The 20,987-nt window shown below is 42.6% G+C and overlaps 2 protein-coding genes across 4 annotated transcripts in view; both read right to left on the bottom strand.

Annotated features, from left to right (window-relative positions):
- LOC117366143 (ectoderm-neural cortex protein 1-like) overlaps positions 1–4,846 on the bottom strand; it is a 60,871-nt gene extending 56,025 nt beyond the window's left edge. For both annotated transcript variants that reach the window (XM_033957297.1, XM_033957296.1), the window contains exon 1: positions 3,864–4,846. In XM_033957297.1, coding sequence (XP_033813188.1) covers positions 3,864–4,761 — 898 coding nt within the window. In that variant the 5' untranslated portion in view covers positions 4,762–4,846. The remainder of the gene's footprint in view (positions 1–3,863) is intronic.
- A 7,808-nt stretch (positions 4,847–12,654) lies between these two features.
- The window catches only part of LSM7 (LSM7 homolog, U6 small nuclear RNA and mRNA degradation associated), a 31,758-nt gene continuing 23,425 nt past the window's right edge, over positions 12,655–20,987 (bottom strand). For both annotated transcript variants that reach the window (XM_033953731.1, XM_033953730.1), the window contains exons 3-4: positions 18,453–18,524; positions 12,655–13,030 (exon numbers count right to left, since the gene is read on the bottom strand). In XM_033953731.1, coding sequence (XP_033809622.1) covers positions 12,888–13,030; positions 18,453–18,524 — 215 coding nt within the window. In that variant the 3' untranslated portion in view covers positions 12,655–12,887. The remainder of the gene's footprint in view (positions 13,031–18,452; positions 18,525–20,987) is intronic.

Here is a 20,987-nt window from a genome sequence, read left to right as displayed (position 1 = left end):
CCTTTACATTGCAGAAGCCCCGAGAGGTAATGTTGGATTCTATATGGGATCTCGTGGCAGACCTAGCAGCGTGAACTAGGACCTAAAAGAGAGGAAAAGTCTTTTTTATTTATTTTGTAGCTGGCGTGGGGGTTGGAGAGGTTGCATCCCTATACTTCTACTAAGACTAACCCCTCCTTTGCAGGCGTGCAGCATGAGTTTTGGTGGCGGATCCACGATTTAAAGGCAATTTTGGAGCGTTAGCACCAACAGAATATGCACAGGCACTGTCCAGCTTGAAAGAGATGGTAGATAGGCTGCCAGCAGCAGACACACAAGATGACTCATCTGTCTTGCAGCATCACAATAATAAAACTAGATGAAAGTTTCTTAGAAGACCTATATTCTTAAACTTCTTCAAATATGTCTGAGGTATGATAGGCGGAACGCCCCCATCTGCAGGCACGGATCGCTGCTGTCTATCCGCGCGCATGCATAGACCATTTGTAGATGGTCTGCGCATGCCCATCCGAGACGCATGCCCATCCGAGATTTTTTAAAATAACTTTATTTAGTTTTTAGCCCTGTGAGCCTGTGGTTTTAGCCCGCTTTAAACCTGTGGTTAAAAGCATGGGCTCGCAGGGCGGGGAAGGGCAGGAGAGATTCAGAGAAGGGTAGGAGAATGGTGATGTGGCAGGACAGATTCGGGGAAGATCGAAGCAGAGCAGGGTGGCATTCGTGGGGGGGGGGAGATTGGGGCAGAGCAGGGCGGCATGCAGGGTGAGCAGCAGGAGAGAAGTGGGGCAGAGCAGGGTGGTATTCATGGGGAAGATCGGGGCGGAGCAGGGTGGCATGCGGGGTGAGCAGCAGGAGAGAAGAAGTGGGGCAGAGCAGGGCAGCATTTAGAGCGAGCAGGCAGGAGAGATTGCAGAGCAGGGCAGAGAGCAGGGCTTCCAGTTGGAAAGACATTTTCGAATGGTCCCCAGCAGTCACTTCTTCAGTCGATCGGTCAGCCTAGTCAGATCAGATTAATTGTGTTGTGAATCACGTCCCTGCCTACTTTGCAAGCGTTTCTCCTCATTTGCATGCACGGATTCAAAGTGGATCACAGGAGAGGTAAGTGAATCAGGCCAGAGGGAAATTTGGTCGTAAACAGGTCACAAACCAATCGGTACACGATCAGTTTGCTTTGTGAATCTAGCCCTATGTAATCTGCTTTTCTCAGGTGGATGCATACTTGATTCTACTGATGAATTCACAGATGTTATCTTGTGTTATTGGAAGTCCAAATTTACAAAGTGGAGAAAACTTTCTGAAGTTGCCAGACAAGTCCTTGGAGTGCCAGTTGCCAGCACATCATCTGAGCGGTCTTTTTCATCGGCTGGGAGTGTTCTGGAGGATAGACGATCATAGCTTGGACCACATACTGTTGATGGACTTCTGTTCTTGCATGGACTTAAGAAATAATTATCCTTGACTGGTTAATGTCCTCTCTCTTGGCGTCAGCCACATTGCTTAAGTGTTAACAGATTTTTTTTTAAAGGTATATGCGTAATTTCCAACTATCATTACAATTAGAATATATGTAGTCAACATGATTATTTTTGAGGTAATATGAGTAAATATTCAAAATCATTTAAAGTTTAAACATACTGCACATTTTTCTTATGGAACTATTGTCCTTTAAATTGCCTTTCCGATGATGTATGCATCTCATTTCTATTCAGTTATTTGTTTACATTGTATTTTATTGTTGGTTTAAATAAACTAAGACTTTAAAAAAAAAAAAAAAAACTTGTTGAAGTACTTGCTGCTTTTTATGAGGTCAGGTAACTTTTATTGGGAGGATGGGTGGGGACCGAGGGGATTCCTCACAGGGACGGGTGGGAATGGGGGGATTCCGGCGGGGACGGGTAGGGACGGAGGAGATTCCGGTGGGATCGGGCGGAGACGGGTGGGATTTCTGTCCCCATGCAACTCTAATTCCAAGCCCTCCCACTGGAAGGCACACCCCCTCCGAACCCTCCAACGCACCCTTCAAGACCCCCTCCCCCAACTAACCTAACTAGATGGATGGACAGACGGGTCCTCCATTTGTCCGGCAGGCCCAAAGTCTTCCAAATGGCGGGCCTGCCCCTTCCCAGTACATCAGGAGCTTTTGGGCCTGATTGGCCCAGGTGCCTAAGGCCCGCTGATAGGAGGGGCCTTAGGCAACTGGGTCAAACGGAATTGGCCCAGTTACATGAGGCCCCTCCTATGAGTGGGCCTTAGGCACATGGGCCAATCCATCCCATGTGCCTAAGGCCCCGCCCATAGTAGCACATTTAAAGAAGGAAGTGCATAGCTCCACATTAGGCCACATCCTCCTTTGTCATTCTGGGACCAACTGTTCCTTTGAACTGCACCAACCTCTGTTCAACCATATAGTGTAAATCAATGGTCTCAAACTTACGGCCTGGGGGCCACATGCGGCCCGCCAGGTACTATTTTGAGGTCCTTGGTATGTTTATCATAATCACAAAAGTAAAATAAAACAGTTTCTTGATCATATGTCTCTTTAGCTATAAATTACAATATTATTATTAAGACTTAGCCAAAAGGAAAGATTTATAAACTATAAAGAGTTTTACCTCATGCAAAGTTGTCATTTCTTCAATAAGACATTAAGCCCTCCAAGTACCTACCAATCCAAAATGTGGCCCTACAAAGGGTTTGAGTTTGAGACCACTGGTTTAAATGAACAGTCAAGAGCAAGGCGGCAGAGAAGGACAACACAGCCTGTGTGCAGCTGTACACCTCTTCCTCTTGATTGTGGCAGGGAAGCTGAGCTGCATACCACTGAGTTGAGGCCATGCAGAATTCCCCAGGACAAAACAATGTACTTGGTTTTATTTCAAAACACACACATCTAAGGCCAGCTGATTTTCTATGTAGAGAACCTTTATAATATTACATTCTAACAGTATTTGACCGGTTAAACAAAACCAAAGACCTTGCAATTTTAGATTTGAATTTGCAGCCAACAAAGGACATGGGTTATGAGGGTGGCAGAGAGCAGCACATTCCCAGCTCCATCCAGTGGAGTAACTGCAGCCCATTAGATTTTGGCTGGCAGGGGAGTAGAATGATAAAATCTTGTACCACAATCACTGTTGCAAACATACTTAGCCATTGATAAAACTACTACTATTTATCATTTCTATAGCACTGAAAAGGTGTATGCAGCACTGTACATTTAATATACAATAGACGGTCCCTGCTAAGAAGAGCTAACAATCTAATTAGACAGACAAGATATCTCAGGGTTGGGGTGATTATGGTAGAGGAAATGATACAGTGGGTCTAGGTATCTGACAGCAGTGAGTGGGAGTTAAGAATTGAAAGCAGTGTCAAAAAAGTGGGCTTTTAGCTTGGATTTGAATACTGCTAGGAATGGAGCATGACGTATTGATTCAGGCAACCTGCTCCAGGCATACGGTGCGGCAAGAAAGAAGGAACGGAGTCTGGAGTTGGCAGTAGAAGAGAAGGGTACAGATAAGAGGAACTTTCTCAAAATGGAAATTAGATTTATATGTACAATGAAAATTCCACAGTAAAGCCAACTATGTATGCAAGAACATTACCAGAGAAGATTCATTCACCACCCTTCGCATGGACTAGTTATGGAAAGATAAGGTACACTTGGTTCAATCTGCCTACCAAGTGACCTCCTATAGATCCTACTCAATCATTGCTCATCTTCCTCCCTCCCCATGCTTTCTGGCATTCTACTGTATCATTGTTCTGACAGGCAACATCAGTCACCCACCATCCTCTGAAAAAAGTAGCATTTAGTGACAGCTGGGATTCTTTTCTTTGAATGAAAACATACATTTTGAAGTTACCTACTGCTGCCACTGCATACTGAGTGAGGTTCTTGCGTTGCAGTGGGGCACAGGGCCACCACGTACCCATCTTTGGATGGAAGAGAAAAAGATCCTGCTGATCCATCTCGTGCTTTCCCCCTAGGATATACAAGATTTCATAGCTGCGGCTGCTCTTGGCAGCCTGCTCCACATTACACCAGCTGGGTGGAGGACAGCTGTCCAATTTTCTCACAAGTTGTGCAAAGTTGTCATGCTCCTTAAGCCTCTTACTACGCTTCAGCAGGATATCAAGAAAAGTGAGGCTTAGAAAGGCCACTCTGACCAACCCCATTAGGTCAACAAAATGCTCCTCTCTGCTGGCATCACGCATGAGCCATTTCATTGCTGCATCAAAGACTAAGTCCTCACGAGTGACATAGAGGTCATCACTCTGAAGCAACTGCAGCAGCAGGTCTTTGGGCAGCTGACAAAAATCTTTCTCTTCCTGGCATATCAGCTCTGCCAAGTGAGTGAGGGCCACATTGAATGCTGCTGTATAGAGCTCAGGGCAAGCAAACTGTCGGGCATATGACATCATCCCCAGACAGTTGGAAACATGGAGTTGCCGCTCCAGGAACGCTCCACACAGCCTCTTCACCTGCTGAAACTGCAAGAAATCTGCCGTTTCCAGTACACTCATAACATTCTGGCAGTTCAGTGATACCTTAGTATCCCGAGTAAACTTGAGTAGAGTTTGGAAAGCTTCCACATTCACCTCTTGTAATGTAATGTGGCTCTGGGAGCTTTCCCTAGCACCCCCATAGAACATGGCCTGGAAATACCTGCTATGAGTGGCCAGTAGGTATCTATTCACATGGAAACACCGCTGTCCAACCTCCAGCACAGTGTCACCAGCAACTTCTTCCTTTTTATCCATAGGCTACAGCTTTGGTGCACTGTTCTTGCGGCTTGCTTGTGGGGTTAAAAGCTGCTCAGGTCAGTGTCCCCTCTCAGCAGAGCAGCATATGTTACACTACTGGCTGCATTGCTCTAAAAATAAGAGGCTGTTTACTCTGGGCTGCCTGTGACGCCTGAGACATTTGGCAGTTCCAAACTCATTCCTTTCACTTCTGCAGATTCCAAACTGATCAGAATTAACCTACAGGAGCATGTGGTTCTTAAGTGCTCCTATCCTGACAGTGAAGAACAAAACTGCTACTGGGCAACAGGACCTTAAGCCAATGGCAATCTACATGAGCTTTCTAATCTGCAATCACCACCACTGCATCAGGGCATTGCTGGAAACAGAATATGGTAGGCTCCCCCACTACAGTAAGGTCTAATTAAGGTTTTACGCCATCAAATTTAAATGACAGCACAGGGGCCGGGTGAGCTGGAGGAGCTATATGGTTTTTTTTTTCTCTTCCTTTCTTTTCTCGTTCTTTTATCACATGTAAGCTTGGGGGGATCAGGGGTAGGAGGGATTGTTATATTGTCAGTGGGCTATGAGAGTCCAAGCCCAATGAATATGCTAATTGTACTTGGGGAGTAAGGGGATGGGGTGGAGGGGGTGGGTGGATGCTGTTTCGATTGTACTGTTTTTCTAGTGCTTTGGATATTGTATTAGACGGGGAATCATTTTGATGTTTTTCTCTGACTTCTTCAATAAAAATTGTTTCAAATTAAATAACAGCAGTCTCGATTATCCGATGCAAATGGGACCAATCTGTTGTTGGATAATATGGAAAACAATGATAAGCCCTTAAAGATCCCTAGTATGTGTTAAATTAGGATATAGCCAACCTGGTATTAATCTTTGGGGGAAAACGAGATAGAAAATGAATAAAGAAAATAAATAAAAATGCACAAAAAACATACTTTGTGCATAAAGAACAGGCATAGGGTACCTGCATTTAAGATATTGTTTATTAACACTAATCAGTAATAAAAATTAGAGATATTGCAGAGAAGCATGGTCTCAGATCAAAACCAGTTTCTTCACTGAAAAATTGGGGGCCCAGGTCTGCAAATTGCTGCCCATATTCGAAAAGTGTGGGCTCAGCTCAAAAACAGTTTCTGTGTTTATGTGAAGCCAGAAAACAGGAAGAGAAGCTGCACACTTAACAGTGGGGAGAACTAGGGGAGTCTTTCATATACATGGGGTGGGTGGATTAGTGAAGGTCAGATAATTGAGACTGTACTGTATTGCTTGATGTCAGCTTCAAGTATAGCAAAGCAAGGAGAGTGTGATTCGGTAAAGCTACAGCCTTAGTACCCTGAGGTTGTGGGTTCAAACTCATGCTGCTCCTTGTGACCCTGGCCATCTCACTTAATCCCCCATTATCCAATGTACATTAGATAGATTGTGAGCCCACCAGGACAGGTAGAAAAATACTCGAGTACCTGAATAAATTAACATAAACTGTTCTTTACTCCCCTGAGAGAACAGTATAGAAAAATAAATAAATTCAACTGCAGTAGGAGTTCTGAGAGGACAGAACACATATTCTTACATCTGGGTGACATCATCTGATGGAGTATGCAGTGGAGATTCTCCTCAGTATTCAATTTCTAGAAGCCTTTAGGACTGCCCACCATACATGCATTCAGCTTTCCCACCTGCTGCAACTTTCTAGGGGAAGGAAATGGTAAAACTAGAGGGCATAATTTGAGGTTGTAGGGATGAAGACTCGGGAGCAATGTTAAGATCTCTAATTAGAAAATGAAGGAAGCAAATTAAAGAACTAAATTCGGTACTGGACAGACTTACACAGTCTGTGGAACATGTGTGGTGATTTTGGTGTAGGATGGACTAGGGATGGCATCAATGGGAACTCTACTAACTTTGTACATGAGGATGTTATGGGCCAGACGTTTTGGTAGATATCCTGCAAACAGCATGGTAGGATAGACTGGAGTGAGCTTGGACGGTAACTTCATCATTTGGAACCTAGGTCAATATCAGGTAGATTTTACAGTCTATGACCCAGACATATCAAAGAGAGATTTTCATATAATCATTACCTCTTGTTTCCAAGACTCACACTAGGTCCCAGTACAAGCACACATACAATACAAATTCTACTGCACCCTATTCAAAGCCCTAAATGGAAATGGACCAAGCTAAATACAAATTCTACTGCACCCTATTCAAAGCCCTAAATGGAAATGGACCAAGCTATCTGAACAACCACCTAATCAGGAAAAACACATCCAGACCAAGAACTCAAGTACTTTATCTAATCACAGGCATGCAAAGCAAAAAAATATAGGACGGTCTACTAGACACTAGAGCAGCAAGACAAGACCGCCGCCTCTCAAATCTGCTGACCACGACATCCAACTACAAAACATTCAGGAAAGAACTGAAAACTATACTATTCAAGAAATTTGTCAAATGATCTAACCAAACCATATCGACTCTTCCCAGATCACGATACATACTATATCTCTCAACTCTGTAATCTCCCTGGGAATGCCCAGGCCAATTCTTGTTGTAAACTACCTAGAACTGAAAGGTATTAGTGGAATAAAAGGCACCAATATAATGTAATGTAAGGATGTGAAAATGTGTGTTCTGGGAGAACAGGTGAATAAACTGTTTTCTCCAAGAACAAGTGGGGTATTATATATGCTCATCTGCGAATCCCTAGCTCCTGGGCTGTCATAGGAAACAAAAAAATAAAAGACCAGAACAATTTTTTTGTTCGTTTGGAAGACAGCCTAGAATAGAAATAAAATGGGCCTAGGGGAAAAGCAGTTGATTCTAGACACTAAAATGCTGAAGATCTTTGTGATCAAACTGGCTGTCACACTGAGAGGATGCACAAAGCTCCAGGCAACCCAGCAATGATAGTTGGGTTGGGAGCAATTTTCTTTTTCTAGGCTATGTTGAGCTCAATAGTTTTCAAATCATTTGCATGCTAATTGTGCCAAGTAGCCCAGTAAAAAGGGAAGAACTGTGCTGGACACCTGCTCAGAAAATCAGAAATGCAAAGCAGCAGACACAGCTCCCCCTCCCCGATCAGATGAGCAGGCAGGGGAGAGCAGGGCTACTCAAAGCCTCCGGATTCTTCTTTGTTTTCATCTCAGCGTGAAATAAAACCCCTAGGCTGTACTGAGCAGGACTGCTGGCTCTGGTTCAGCCTTTTTTTTTAAAGCTAGTTATGCATGTATTTTTTTTGTGTGTGTCCCACACCAATGTTGGGGAGCATTACATATAGAACACTCATACAACACACTCACAAGAGCTCCAGACCTGCTGTAAAAAACTCCCCAGTAAGAAGTGGCTGTTCCAACCTCTTCCCTTTTGAGCATTACAAAACTTGCTCATTTAAATACTAATGAGATATTTGTAATGTTTTTGCAGAAGCTTCATGGTAGCTGCTACTAGTGCTGTCCGATTCAGGGAAAAATTTTTCAATTCGATTTGGGCTATTGATTTTTTTGATTTGCGTTTCCCACCCAATTGGGCTTTATTTCAAACATCTAGGTGGGTTCATTTTGCAGCCTCTTCACCCACCCCACCTCCCTTTGCCCTCTCTAACCCTATTTTGGTGCCGTGATGTAAATAAAATAAGACTTTTCCTCTCTTTCTCTCTCTTAAATCCTAGCTCATGCTTGCTAACACCAGCTCTGGCAGGATACACAAACATATATCAAATCTGGCATATTGCAATCACAAATTAGAAAATAATTTTTTTTCTATTTTTTGTTCTCTGGTCATTTTATTATTCAAATCATATTGGTCCCAGGCTCTGGTTTCTGTTTCTCATTTCTCTTGGAGTCATTCTAATAAAAAAACAAGGAGAGTGCAGCTATTTACATATCCTTCTGTAAAATCCTGTCACTATAAGAAGTTCCTTGACTGAACCTTTTCTTTTCAAGCTGCCAAATTGAATACATGGCTTGGTAAAATTATGTTAGAAGCTTCTTCTTATTTAGATTTTAGGAAACTGCTAAAGACTCAGTTATTTAATAAGTTGGTATCTTAACGCTTCTCTCTCTTAATTAGGCTTATTTTATCCCTTCACATTTTTATCTACATGGCCATTTTACTCTGACACATTATTGAAATGTTTGCATTGTCTCCTTGTTGTATTTTACCAGGAGACTTTTTATGGAATTGTATGTATTGTTTTCTGTGCTGTGAGCCACTTAGAACCTTCCTGGTATGGCAGCATATAAATTATTATTATTAACTCACTCACTAGGGGCTCCTGCCCATTTGACGTTTTCTTCTTTCCCCATGCTCACCATCCATCTTCCTTTTCTGTAGCTTCCTTTTCACAATCATGTTTCTTTCCCATCTCCCATCTCTTTCTCTCACCCTGCTTTGTGCCTTAGATCAATCATCTGTTCCCCTCCATTATCGTGTGCAACATTTCTTTCTCTCTCCCCCTGCACCATCTCTCTGCCTTCCACCCTATTTCCAACATCTCTCCCCTCCACCATATGCAGGATTTCTCCCTCACCCCTTTTTACCTCTGTTGCATCTCTCCCTTCCTCTCCTCCACCCCCATGTCCAACAATTCCTATCTCCCACCTATGTGGGGGATAGGAAAATTAAGAAAGGGGATAAATCTTTCTTCAGCTACATCAGTGACAGGAAAAGAAACAAATATGGGATAGTACGCTTGAAGCAATCGGACGGTAACTTTGCAGAATCAGACTCTGAGAAGGCAGAATTGCTAAACCAATACTTCTGTTCAGTGTTCACCCGCGAAGCGCTGGGAGCTGATCCACTGCTTCAGACGGGAGATAACCGGAAAGACCCATTTCAAGATTTCGAATTTACGCCCAGTAGTGTCTACAACGAACTATCGAGACTCAAGGTGAACAAAGCCATGGGACTGGATAACCTACACCCCAGAATGCTCAGGGAGTTAAGGGAAGTCCTGGCAGAACCATTATCTGTTCTTTTCAATCTTTCCCTAAACACAGGAAGGGTCCCCTTGGACTGGAAAACCGCCAACGTAATCCCACTCCACAAAAAGGGCTGCAGGACAGAGACAGCAAACTACAGACCAGTGAGTCTCACGTCTATAGTGTGTAAACTCATGGAAACACTGATCAAACAGCATATTGACACAATCCTAGACGAAAAAAAACTGCATGATCCACACCAACACGGGTTCACCCAGGGTAGATCCTGCCAATCTAATCTGATTAGCTTTTTTGACTGGGTTACTAGACAACTGGACGCCGGAGAGTCACTGGACGTGGTATATTTGGACTTCAGTAAAGCATTTGATAGCGTCCCTCATCGAAGATTACTGAACAAGCTGAAATCGATAGGATTAGGAGACATTCTAACTACATGGGTTGGGGACTGGCTGAGCGGTAGACTTCAGAAGATGGTGGTGAACGGTACCCCATCCGAAGCATCGGACGTGATCAGTGGAGTGCCGCAGGGATCGGTCCTGGGCCCGATTCTATTCAACTTATTCATAAGAGATATGACGCAAGGACTTAGAGGAAGGGTATCACTGTTCGCCGACGCCGCCAAACTTTGCAACATAGTAGGCAGATGCTTATTACCTGATAATATGACACACGACCTACTGCTGCTGGAACAATGGTCAAATACTTGGCAGCTAGGCTTCAATTCTAAAAAATGCAAGATAATGCACTTGGGCAAGAGAAACCCGCATAGAACTTATGTACTAAATGGTGAGACCTTGGTTAGGACCACGATCTAGGAGTGATCATTAGCGAGGACATGAAAGTTGCCAATCAAGTGGAGAAGGCTTCCTCCAGGGCAAGACAAATGATGGGGTGTATCCGCAGAAGTTTCGTCAGCAGACCTGAAGTTATGATGCCGTTGTACAGAGCCATGGTGAGGCCTCACTTAGAGTACTGTGTTCAGTTTTGGAGACCACACTACCGAAAGGACGTGCTGAGGATCGAGTCGGTTCAGCGGACAGCCACCAGGATGGTCATGGGGCTCAAGGATCTCACGTATGAAGAAAGACTAAAGAAACTGCGGCTGTACTCACTTGAGGAAAGAAGAGAACGGGGAGATATGATTGAAACGTATAAGTCCATCACGGGACGCATCGAGTCAGAAGATGATATCTTCTGGCTCATGGGACCCTCGACCACCAGAGGGCATCCGCTGAAAATCAGGGGAGGGAAGTTTCATGGCGACTCCAGGAAGTACTTCTTCACCGAAAGAGTGGTGGATCATTGGAACAGACTCCCACTCCAGGTGATAAAGGCCAGCAGCGTGACGGATTTTAAGAAAAAATGGGATACTCACGTGGGATCTTTAAGGGAGTAAATTCAGGGGGGGGTGATACTTGGAATGGGCAGACTTGGTGGGCTATAGCCCTTTTCTGCCGCTTTTTTTCTATGTGCAGCAGCTTTCCATCCTTACTATCCCCCTGTGCAGTACCTCCCCCCACCATGAGATCTGACATACCTGGTGGGTTTATTTTGTAGCCTCTGGTTACATTTCCTGCTGTCTGTGCTCTGAACTGTTTCCACTGGGGCATTTATATCCATGTGCTGGTTTTCTCTCCTTCATTTTCTGTCCATCTTTGGCATTAACTTTTAACATTCAAGTTTCTTCCATTTTTCTAATTCCTCCTCAAATTTACTTTTCCATGTCTTCCCTTCCCATGTATATCATCTTCTCCCTTTCTTCACCCCTATTCCCATATATCCATACACAGCATTTCTTCCATTTTCTTACCTACCCCACTCCTCCCATCCCTATGCACTTTCTCTTTCCTCACACCGTCATCCCTGTGTACCATCTCCTCCTTCTTTTTCTCTCTCCTGTAGTCTGACATCTATCTTCCCTCCTATGGTCTGGGATCTCTCTCCCCTCCCTCTTCCTTCCTTTCCCTGGTCTGACATCTCTCTTCTTACTCCTCCCCCCCTCCCTACTTCCCCATCCAGGGGTCTGACATCTCTCTCCTGTGGTCTGGTATCTCAATCTGTCCCTTCCCCTGCAGGTCTAGGGTATCTTTCTTTCTTATTCCCCCCTCCCCCCCCCGGTGCTTGCTTATATGGCACAGCTGTAAACTCTTTGTGCCGTCGGCAGTGAGTGAAGTAAACACGCTGCTTTCGCTGACCTGGAAGCTTTCCCTCTGCAAAGAGAAAGCTTCCGGATCAACCAAGGCAGCATGTTTAGTTCACTCATGCTGCTAACAGTACGAAGAGTTACAGTGGCACTGGGTGAGCAAGCAGTGTGTGTGATCCCAGTGTGTGTGCAGAGGGAGAATGCCAGATAGGTGCGCAATAGGGTGAGAGAGAGTACGACTCTGGATGGGTGCGCGAGTGTAGGGTTACTAGATGTCAGGTTTCCCCAGACAAAGTTGTAAATTTTAAAAGCTGACTGGACTGCTGACAGAATCCTCAAGAGGAGGACATGTCCCGGGAAATCTGGTAACCCTACACGTACAGGGCAGCTGCTTTAAAGAACAGCAAGATTAGGCACCGATGAGTTCAATGAGACACCAATTTTATTTGTACAAAAACTAGTGTGGGACACAGAGTAGAGAAATGATGGGACAGTTCTCCTGGTATTTTTTTTTTTTTTTTACTTCTTACACAAGCTTGGTGTATAGTTCACAGCTGATATTAATTGCTTGAAATACATGTCTAGATCCCCCATCCATTGGTGGGAAAGTGGTGAGGAATTGGGAGGACGGACTGCTAATGCTGTTGTAGTTATGCAGTGGCAGCATTCCTTTTAATTTTGCATTCTGTAATGTAATGCACAGGTAGTATTCAGCCACAAGACCTGGAAACAGAGATAGCACCTGCTTCAGTTTACCACAGATTAAGGTAATTTAGGTAAAGGAATCCTTTGCCAGGGCTGTTTGGGATTTCATATATGAACAAAATTTACTCAGAATTACATTTTACAAAGAATATTTTGCAGGACTAAAATAGCATACTTCTGCCATTAGAGTACAAAAAAAAAAAAAAAAATTATTTACAGGTTTTTCAGAACCATTTTATGATAAAGTAAATGTCAGTTTCCCTCCTTTCTTCAAAGGGAACTCTGCTCCGCTGCATAAAGTCCAATCAATAGTAAGTGGCAAAAGGTCATTAACCATCTTGCTGCTGAATGAAAGGATTGGGAATAGACTCCATGCCATCCTGCGGGCAAATCAACACCACTGAAGTTCCACGGCACACTACAAGGCCCAGCTGCCGGGTATCTTCTGTTAACTTGTATTGGTCATCAGGATCTGAAGGGAAAAAAAATTTGAGAAATTGCGATTTGGATGAATACTCAATATCCCCTTAAAATTTACCATATTTTGGTTTGATTAAATACTTGGACATGTTCAGACCATGTGCACTAGAGAATGACAAGTTTTTCCCCGTCCCTACAGGAACTCAAAGTTCCCTGTTCCATCTCCCCCAGTTTTGTCGCTGTTCTTGCCTCATTCCTATAAGTTCTACCTTAACTGCACAAGCCTTAAACATCTATGATTTAATTTGAGGCTTGTGCAGATGAGGACAAAGCTTGCAGAAATGGTGCAGGGGCATTGGCAGGAAAAGAACTTTCCAAAAAGGAAAATGAGTTTCCATGGGGATGGGGAAAAATTTGTCCCCATATTATTCTCTAATGTGCACTTAAACAGCAGCTTGCTACATCAAGTTACATATACAAAGTATGGCTTATAAATTCAGGATCACCTCCCAGCCCAAGCAGCTCAGAACACAAAATGTACTAAACAGAAAAGACTATAAGCTTGGCTAAATAAAAATAAGCAGCTAAGTATTCTTGCTGCAGTTTGAAAAAGTAAGCAAGATGTACTAAGACTTACTGTTTAACAGAGTTGTTAAGTCAACACATCTATGGCGTCTATGCTAGAGAAGACAACCAGCAAAGTTTCATGGCTAAAGAATTCACTTAGGCAGGGCTCTCTGAAAGAAAAACCTGCAGTTCTGATATCTTTCTCATGGAAGTCCAGAAGGGCACTATGAAAGAAAATCCTGCAATTTCAATATGTCTCATGAGGTGCAGAAGAAGACGCCTCATGGAGAGGCTCATATGAAGGCATGGAGAAGTCCTTCAGAATGATATTAAGATTCTAAGATGGTAAAGGCTGGCGTAAGGGAAGTCGCAACCTGGAATGCTCCCTTCAAGAACTAGGTCACATCAGGGTGAGATGCCAGAGATGGTCTTCCTTCTTGAGCCCGGAAGCATGAGAGGCCTGTCACCTGGACCTTGAGACGCACTACTGCTAGGCCCTTTTCTAATCCAGCTTGAAGGAATGCCAGGGTCACAGGAATTAATGCTGTGAAAAGCTCAACCTGATCTTTGATGCATCAGAGTTGGCATTCCAGGCCTTAGTGTAGGCCGCAAACATTGATTGATTGGAGAGTAGCAATGACAACTTCAGAATAGCACTTGCGAGTCAAAACCATGCACTCAATAGTCATGCCATAAAACCAAAGCGATCTGGAACCCCCAAGTTGCTCCTAGGCACCAGAATGCCTCTAAAAGTGGAAACAAAAAAATATCAAAAATAAAAACCAAAGACCAGAGAAAAAAAAAAATGATACCTTCAACTTGCGGGTAGAAGAATGAACCGAGGAACACAGAGCAGTGTCACAAGAGGAGGAGCCGAAAAATATAGATGATGCCGCCTACACAAACTCACAAGTAGGGGAGCACTCGTATGCCATTTATACTAGAACAACAGTTGTTTGATCCTTATAGTGGAGAGATCAAGAGGTTTATTTAATTATGTGAGTGGCTACTTCAGGAGAAATTATGGATACTAAGAATGTTGTTACTTTATTATGAATATGATATTTCATGATACAATGAAGAGGAAGGAGATTGGGAAGGGAAAAGGGATGAGGTGGGAATGGAAAGGTTTGAACCATTGTTACCACCTGCATATTTGTAAACTTCTTTTTCTCTCTCATGGTTCAATAAAGTTGTTTAAATATAAATGATTTGGAAAAAAAATTGGTACAATGACAAGTGAGGATTACATTTACAGACGACACAAAACTATTCAAAGTTTTTAAAAATGCAAGCAAACTGATTGCAGGAAGACCAAAGAAATTTGGAAGACTGGCCATCCAAATGGCAAATGAAATTTAAATGTAAACAAATGAAAACAAAAAGTGATGCACATTGGAATGAATAATCCCATCAAAGTTACCAGATGCTAGAGTCCACCTTAGCAGTCAGAACACAAGAAAAATATCTAGGTATTACTATAGACAATACACTGAAATCTTCTGCTCAGTGTGTGGCAGCAGTGGCCAAAAAAGCAAGCAAGATGCTAAGAATTATTAGGAAAAAGATGTAATAAGATCAAGAATGATAATTGTTCCATGGTGCGACCTCACCTTGCATATTGCATTCAATTCTTGTTGCCATATTTGGGTTTCTACCAGGTAACTGTGACCTGGATTGGCCACTGTTCAAGATACTGGGCTAGACGGATCTTTGGTCTGATCCAGCATGGCTATTCTTATGTTTTTAAAGTTGGTACTTAGTGCTGCAGAAGGATCTTTCCTCTAAAATAATTTTCTTGTTTGCCACATGTTTAGTGAGGCATTATTTTCATGAGCTGCTTTTGATAGTTGCAAAGGAGTAATAGTTCAACCTGTTCCTTCTAGCCCTCTTCTGGTTTTTCAAGAAGGGGAAGTGTAACCGCTTGTCTCACACTTTGGATGTGGGTAGAGTATCACTTGTTATTTGAAGAGAACAGATGAATTTAGGAAATCAGGCCACTTGAGGGAGTCAGATGTCTTGAATACTAGATATGTTAAGGAAGCTATATAGCATTAGAATGTGTTATTCACAGATGTCCCATTCCCCTTGTGCTGAAAGATTACTCTAGAGCAGGGATACCCAATATGTCGATCGCGAAGGCAAAGTAAGTCGATCGTGAAGCCCATCCCAGGCTCCGTGATAGACTCGCGTTGCCTTCACAATCTACCGGGCTGATCAGCCTTCCTCTCCCCGAAGTCAATTCTGCCGTCGGAGAGGAAGTTCCGGGTCAGCCAATCACTGCCTGACTGGCCCGGAACTTCCTCTCCGACGGCAGAATTGACGTCAGAGAGAGGAATGCTGGTTGGCCCGATGCAGGGAAGCAGGGAGAGCTTGGGGCGGCAGTGGTTTGGGGCCTGTTCCCCGATGCCGGCAGCGGTTTGGGGGAGGGCAGGGAAAAAGAAAGAAAGGGGGCAAGCAGGGAAACAGAAAGAAAGAAAGAGGCATGAAGAGAGAAAAAAAGAAAGGGAGGCAGGGAGAGGGAATGAGGTCTGGAGGAGAGGAAGCATACACGCTGAAAGAAGGGAAGAAAGATTGGATGCACAGGCAGAAGAAGAAAGTGTAACCAGAGACTCATGAAATCACCAGACAACAAAGGTAGGAAAAATGATTTTATTTTCAATTTAGTGATCAAAATGTGTCTATATTTTGCACTATGGCCTCCTTTTACTAAACCACAATAGTGTTTTTTAGCGCAGGGAGCCTATGAGCGTTGAGAGCAGCGCAGGGCATTCAGCACAGCTCCCTGCGCTAAAAACTGCTATTGCGGTTTAGTAAAAAGGGAGAGGGTATTTTTGTCTATTTTTGTATGGTTGTTACTGAGGCGACAGTGCAGAGTCATCTGCCTTGACCTCTGGGGGAAAAAAAAAAAAGGATTATAAATGATAAAATTAACATTTTCTCTGCGTACAGTGTGCTTTTGTGAGTTTTTTTAATTTTAATTTTGACTTGGTCATTTTAAAAGTAGCTCGCAAGCCCAAAATGTGTGGGCACCCCTGCTCTAGAGTGCAAACAACCTTATAGGCGGAGAATGTTGGGTGGCAACCTGAATGTCGTTACACTTTTCTACAGCACTACAGTCTAGATGGCCAAGCTAGTCTGGAGGCGGCCTTTGGGTTTGGCGCTCAACTCTCTGCTGGTCTGGATGGAGACTGCTCTCATTAAGTACTGCTTTGGTAAGCCCCACTTATTTGAGCTGGTCTGGAGGGATAAGAAAAGTAAAAATTGGATCTTACCTGCTACATTTTCTTTCCTCAAGTCCCTCTAACCCAGGGGTGGGCAACTTCGGTCCTCGAGGGCCGAAATCCAATTGGGTTTTCAGGATTTCCCCAATGAATATGCATGAGATCTATTTGCAAACACTGCTTTCAATGCATATTCATTGGGGAAATCCTGAAAACCCGACTGGATTCCAGCACTCAAGGACCAGAGTTGCCCACCCCTGCTCTAACCAATCCAGAACTTGCCCAATGCTGTTTTTGGAAGAGAGATACAGCTATTATATGTAGATAGCATATAAAAGTATCAAACTCCAAAAATAAAAATCTCACCAAATCAAACATATATACTTAAAATTAATATGCGAGTACTCAGTATAGTGTAACCACCAAGCCAGCAATAGTATAATTGTCACTTCATCGCACCAGCCATCCTAACCAACCGGAAGGTTGGCATAAACTCATCAGCTTCTTAAAAAAAGAAAAAAAATATATATACACTTGTCTCTGAATATCACAGTTCTTAAAGTTGTTAGCAGGATACAGGTCAATGTTGAACTCCAAAAAGTGCTCAAACTCAAACACAGCATCCGTGTGGTGTTAACAAGTTTAGCGGAGTTCAATGTTGACCAGCTACCTGTATCCAGCTAACAACAACAACTTTAAGAACTGTGATACTCATTCAGAGATAAAGTGTATATATTTTTTCTTCTTTTTTAAGAAGCTGATGAGTTTATACCGATCTTCGGGTTGGTTAGGAGGGCTGGTGTGATGATGTGACAATTATGCCACTGCTGGCTTGGGGTTACACTATACTGAGCACTCGCATATTAAATTAAAAAAAAAAATAAATAAATAAAAAAATATATATATATATTTGATTTGGTGAGATTTTTAATTTTGAAGTTTGATATTTTGTAATTTAAAAATCTATTAGGTTATAAGATTTATACTATTTTTTTGTGTTTTTAGATAGCATATAATCAACAGTAAATGTAATGTAATGTAATGTAATTTATTTCTTATATACCGCTAAACTCCGTTAGGATTCTAAGCGGTTTACAGAAAAAATAGACAATAGGGTGCATTAAAATTATAAGTAAAATAGGTACTTAGATATTCCCTTACTGTCCCGAAGGCTCACAATCTAACTAAAGTACCTAGAAAAATGACAATTAGTAGAGTAATGAAAAAATAAAATAGAGATAGATGAGAAAAAGAATCGGAGCAGACTAGAATTGCTTTTGTCTGGGGTTTCATGGTTCTTTTACGGAGCAGTGGGAATTGTTTCTGCTTTGTTAGAGAAATACTGGCTGGCAGATGGCTATACAAGACCCTTATGTGATGTCACAGCTCAGTAGTTCTGCCTTCACCTGCTAGTAGGAATGCAGATAACCACTTATTTTGATTGGTCTGGAGGGATTCAAGGAAAGAAAAAAAATAGCAGGTAATATTTAATTTCATCTTTTTAGCCATGGTATAAAAGCTTATTTTAACACAGCATGATAATTACTCCTTCTCAGTAAGTCAGTATACGTTTCTTTTTAGACCATTAAAAGGGTGAGAAGCATTACATAATGGTTCCAACATACTTATTAGAAACCAGAATCCCTAGAAAAAGAAAAAAAACCTAAACAAACTATTGCCTACCTCTCATGTATTCAATGGTGCCATCAAGTACCAAGTTTAGTAGAGGGTCAAAGCCTTTCAAGATTCCACTGGCTATGAAAACATGAAGGAAAAAAAAAAAAAAAAGTTACCCAGAGACAATTATAATTCACTTTCACTGCAGTACAGTCTGATGTACAATAATCCATTTAACACATCATTACTGTCAAACTTTTAAGTGTCTACCGCAGGCTTGTCCAACCTATGGCTATGGGGCTAGAACCTGGTCCAATAATATTACCTCTAAATCAGAACCCCATATGGACAACAAACCTCCCCTCTGCAACACTAACAGGCTTTGGGTTCAGTGACTGCAGGGCCCAGGAGGTGAAGGACTGAGAGATCCTGGATGCCGAAGCAGCCAAGTTGTTCTCTTTTTTTGCTGTGTTCCATGCTGAATCCTGGACTACTTTGCTACAGTGCTGATTTACCCATTTTTTCACAACTGAGGGCTGTGTGTCCCGGTGTGTTTTGTAACATCTCCTTGCAGGCTACCATAGCGCTTTTTCTACTGGTTCTATATTTTGGAATACAGGGTTAGCCTTGAAAGGTGGAGTTTTTTGCCAGATGAAGCTGAACTGAGGCTTTTTCTCCACCTTTCTTTTTCTCTGTTACTACCTTTTGTGTGATTGGCTTGTGTGTGTGTGAAATTAAAGCCTGTTAGTGTTGCAGAGGGGAGGTTTGTTGTCCATATGGGGTTCTGATTTAGAGGTAATATTATTGGAGTTTAACTGACCCTTTTCCTGAGAGTATATGTGCTAGAACCTGGTCCCCCATGTTTTTTTTCTGGACCTTGGAAGCTTGGTAATTTATGCGGAACTTATAGCAACATTCACAGGAGCCAACTTCTGAAAATGATTGGGGGTGCTAAAGGGTCATTCCATACCAAGTGGTTTAAAATTTAAAAATTGTTTCCTACGATTATGTCTCTGATTTTGTTCAAAATTTGTATGCAGAACTAGTACAACATTAAAAACAGTTTCCCAAAATATCAGATCCTTAGTTGCAACAGTCACCGAGTTAGACCTCTTTGTTTTACTGGGAGCTGGTAGTATCTTGTACAGCAGTAAGTAACATAGCTGCTCATAAAGCTGACAATAATTGATGAAAATACTCATTTTTGGTAGTCCAGCATAACTTTTTGTGCTAGTATCAGTGATGCTAGTAAGAGCATCATGGATGCAGAGCGGTTTTGCTTGGAAAGGGGAGTTAGACAAGGATGTCCGTTATCTCCTTTGCTGTTTGATATTGTTTTGGAACCTTTATTGTTGGCTATTAAGCAAGCGGAGGAGATTCGTGGTATTCTTTATGCAGGTCGGGAATACAAAATCTCTGCATATGCAGATGATATTTTGCTTCATTTGAGAAATCCTGAAACTACCATCCTACATTTACTGGATCTAATTAACATATTTGGAAAATTATCTGGTTACAAAATAAACTGGAGTAAATCAGAGGTTCTTCCATTGAATGTACATTGTGAAAAAGGATTATTTGAAGAGTTTCCTCTTATATGGAAGGAAGATGGTATTAAATATTTAGGTATATGGATTAAAAATACATTGGAAGAAACGATGAAAATAAATGAAAAATCTTTATTATTAAAGGTCACGGAAATGTGTGAGCAATGGAACCCTTTACACTTGTCTTGGTGGGGAAGAGTTCAAACAGTCAAAAGGAGAAATTAGGTTCTTTCCTGCTAATTTACTTTCTTTTAGCTTCTCCAGACCAGTAGAGGTTAATCTTTACGAATGGGTATATATCCAATCATGACCAGCAGGTGGAGACTGAAAACAAAACTGTGGGACAGTATATAATATACTCCCTTCTCTATTTACATCAGTCTGCCGAATAGCCAAGCAAAACTAAGAACTGGAAACAGAAATAAACAATACTCCGAACAGGAGTAACAACTAACATACCCAAATGCTGTTGGAAAATGCAGAGGAGAAATACCAGAAGGAAAAATGTCCCCACAGCTCGCCAGCTAAGCCAGCCGAGCCACAGCCGCTGTTTTTTAATTCTCCCCGGCCCTAGAAAAATACTAGAACCCACAGCAAAAAACAAAACTGCCCGCACAACAGAACCAACACACCAATAACAGACAGGGTGGGGACCTCTACAGGTCTGGAGAAGCTAAAAGAAAGTAAATTAGCAGGTAAGAACCTAATTTCTCCTTCTTTAGCACTCTCCAGACCACTAGAGGTTAATCTTTACGAATGGGATGTACCAAAGCAGTCCCTCACACGGGCGGGACCCCCGAAGGGCTGACACCAGAACACGCACACCTAACACCGCGTCCTGATGCGCCAGAACATCTACCCGAAAGAGTCTGACAAATGAATACAAGGAAGACCAAACCGCAGCCTTACAAATGTCCACTGGAGGCACGAGCGACGACTCAGCCCAAGAAGCCGCCTGACCCTGAGTAGAATGAGCTTTGAGAAACTCCGGAACGGGCTTCTGCCCCAGAAGAAGCAATAGACTCCTTGATCTAGCGTGCAATAGTAGCCTTAG

This window comes from Geotrypetes seraphini, chromosome 8, assembly GCF_902459505.1.
Source record: "Geotrypetes seraphini chromosome 8, aGeoSer1.1, whole genome shotgun sequence".
Lineage (NCBI taxonomy): Eukaryota > Metazoa > Chordata > Amphibia > Gymnophiona > Dermophiidae > Geotrypetes > Geotrypetes seraphini.
This window is presented reverse-complemented; position numbering and strand designations above follow the sequence as displayed.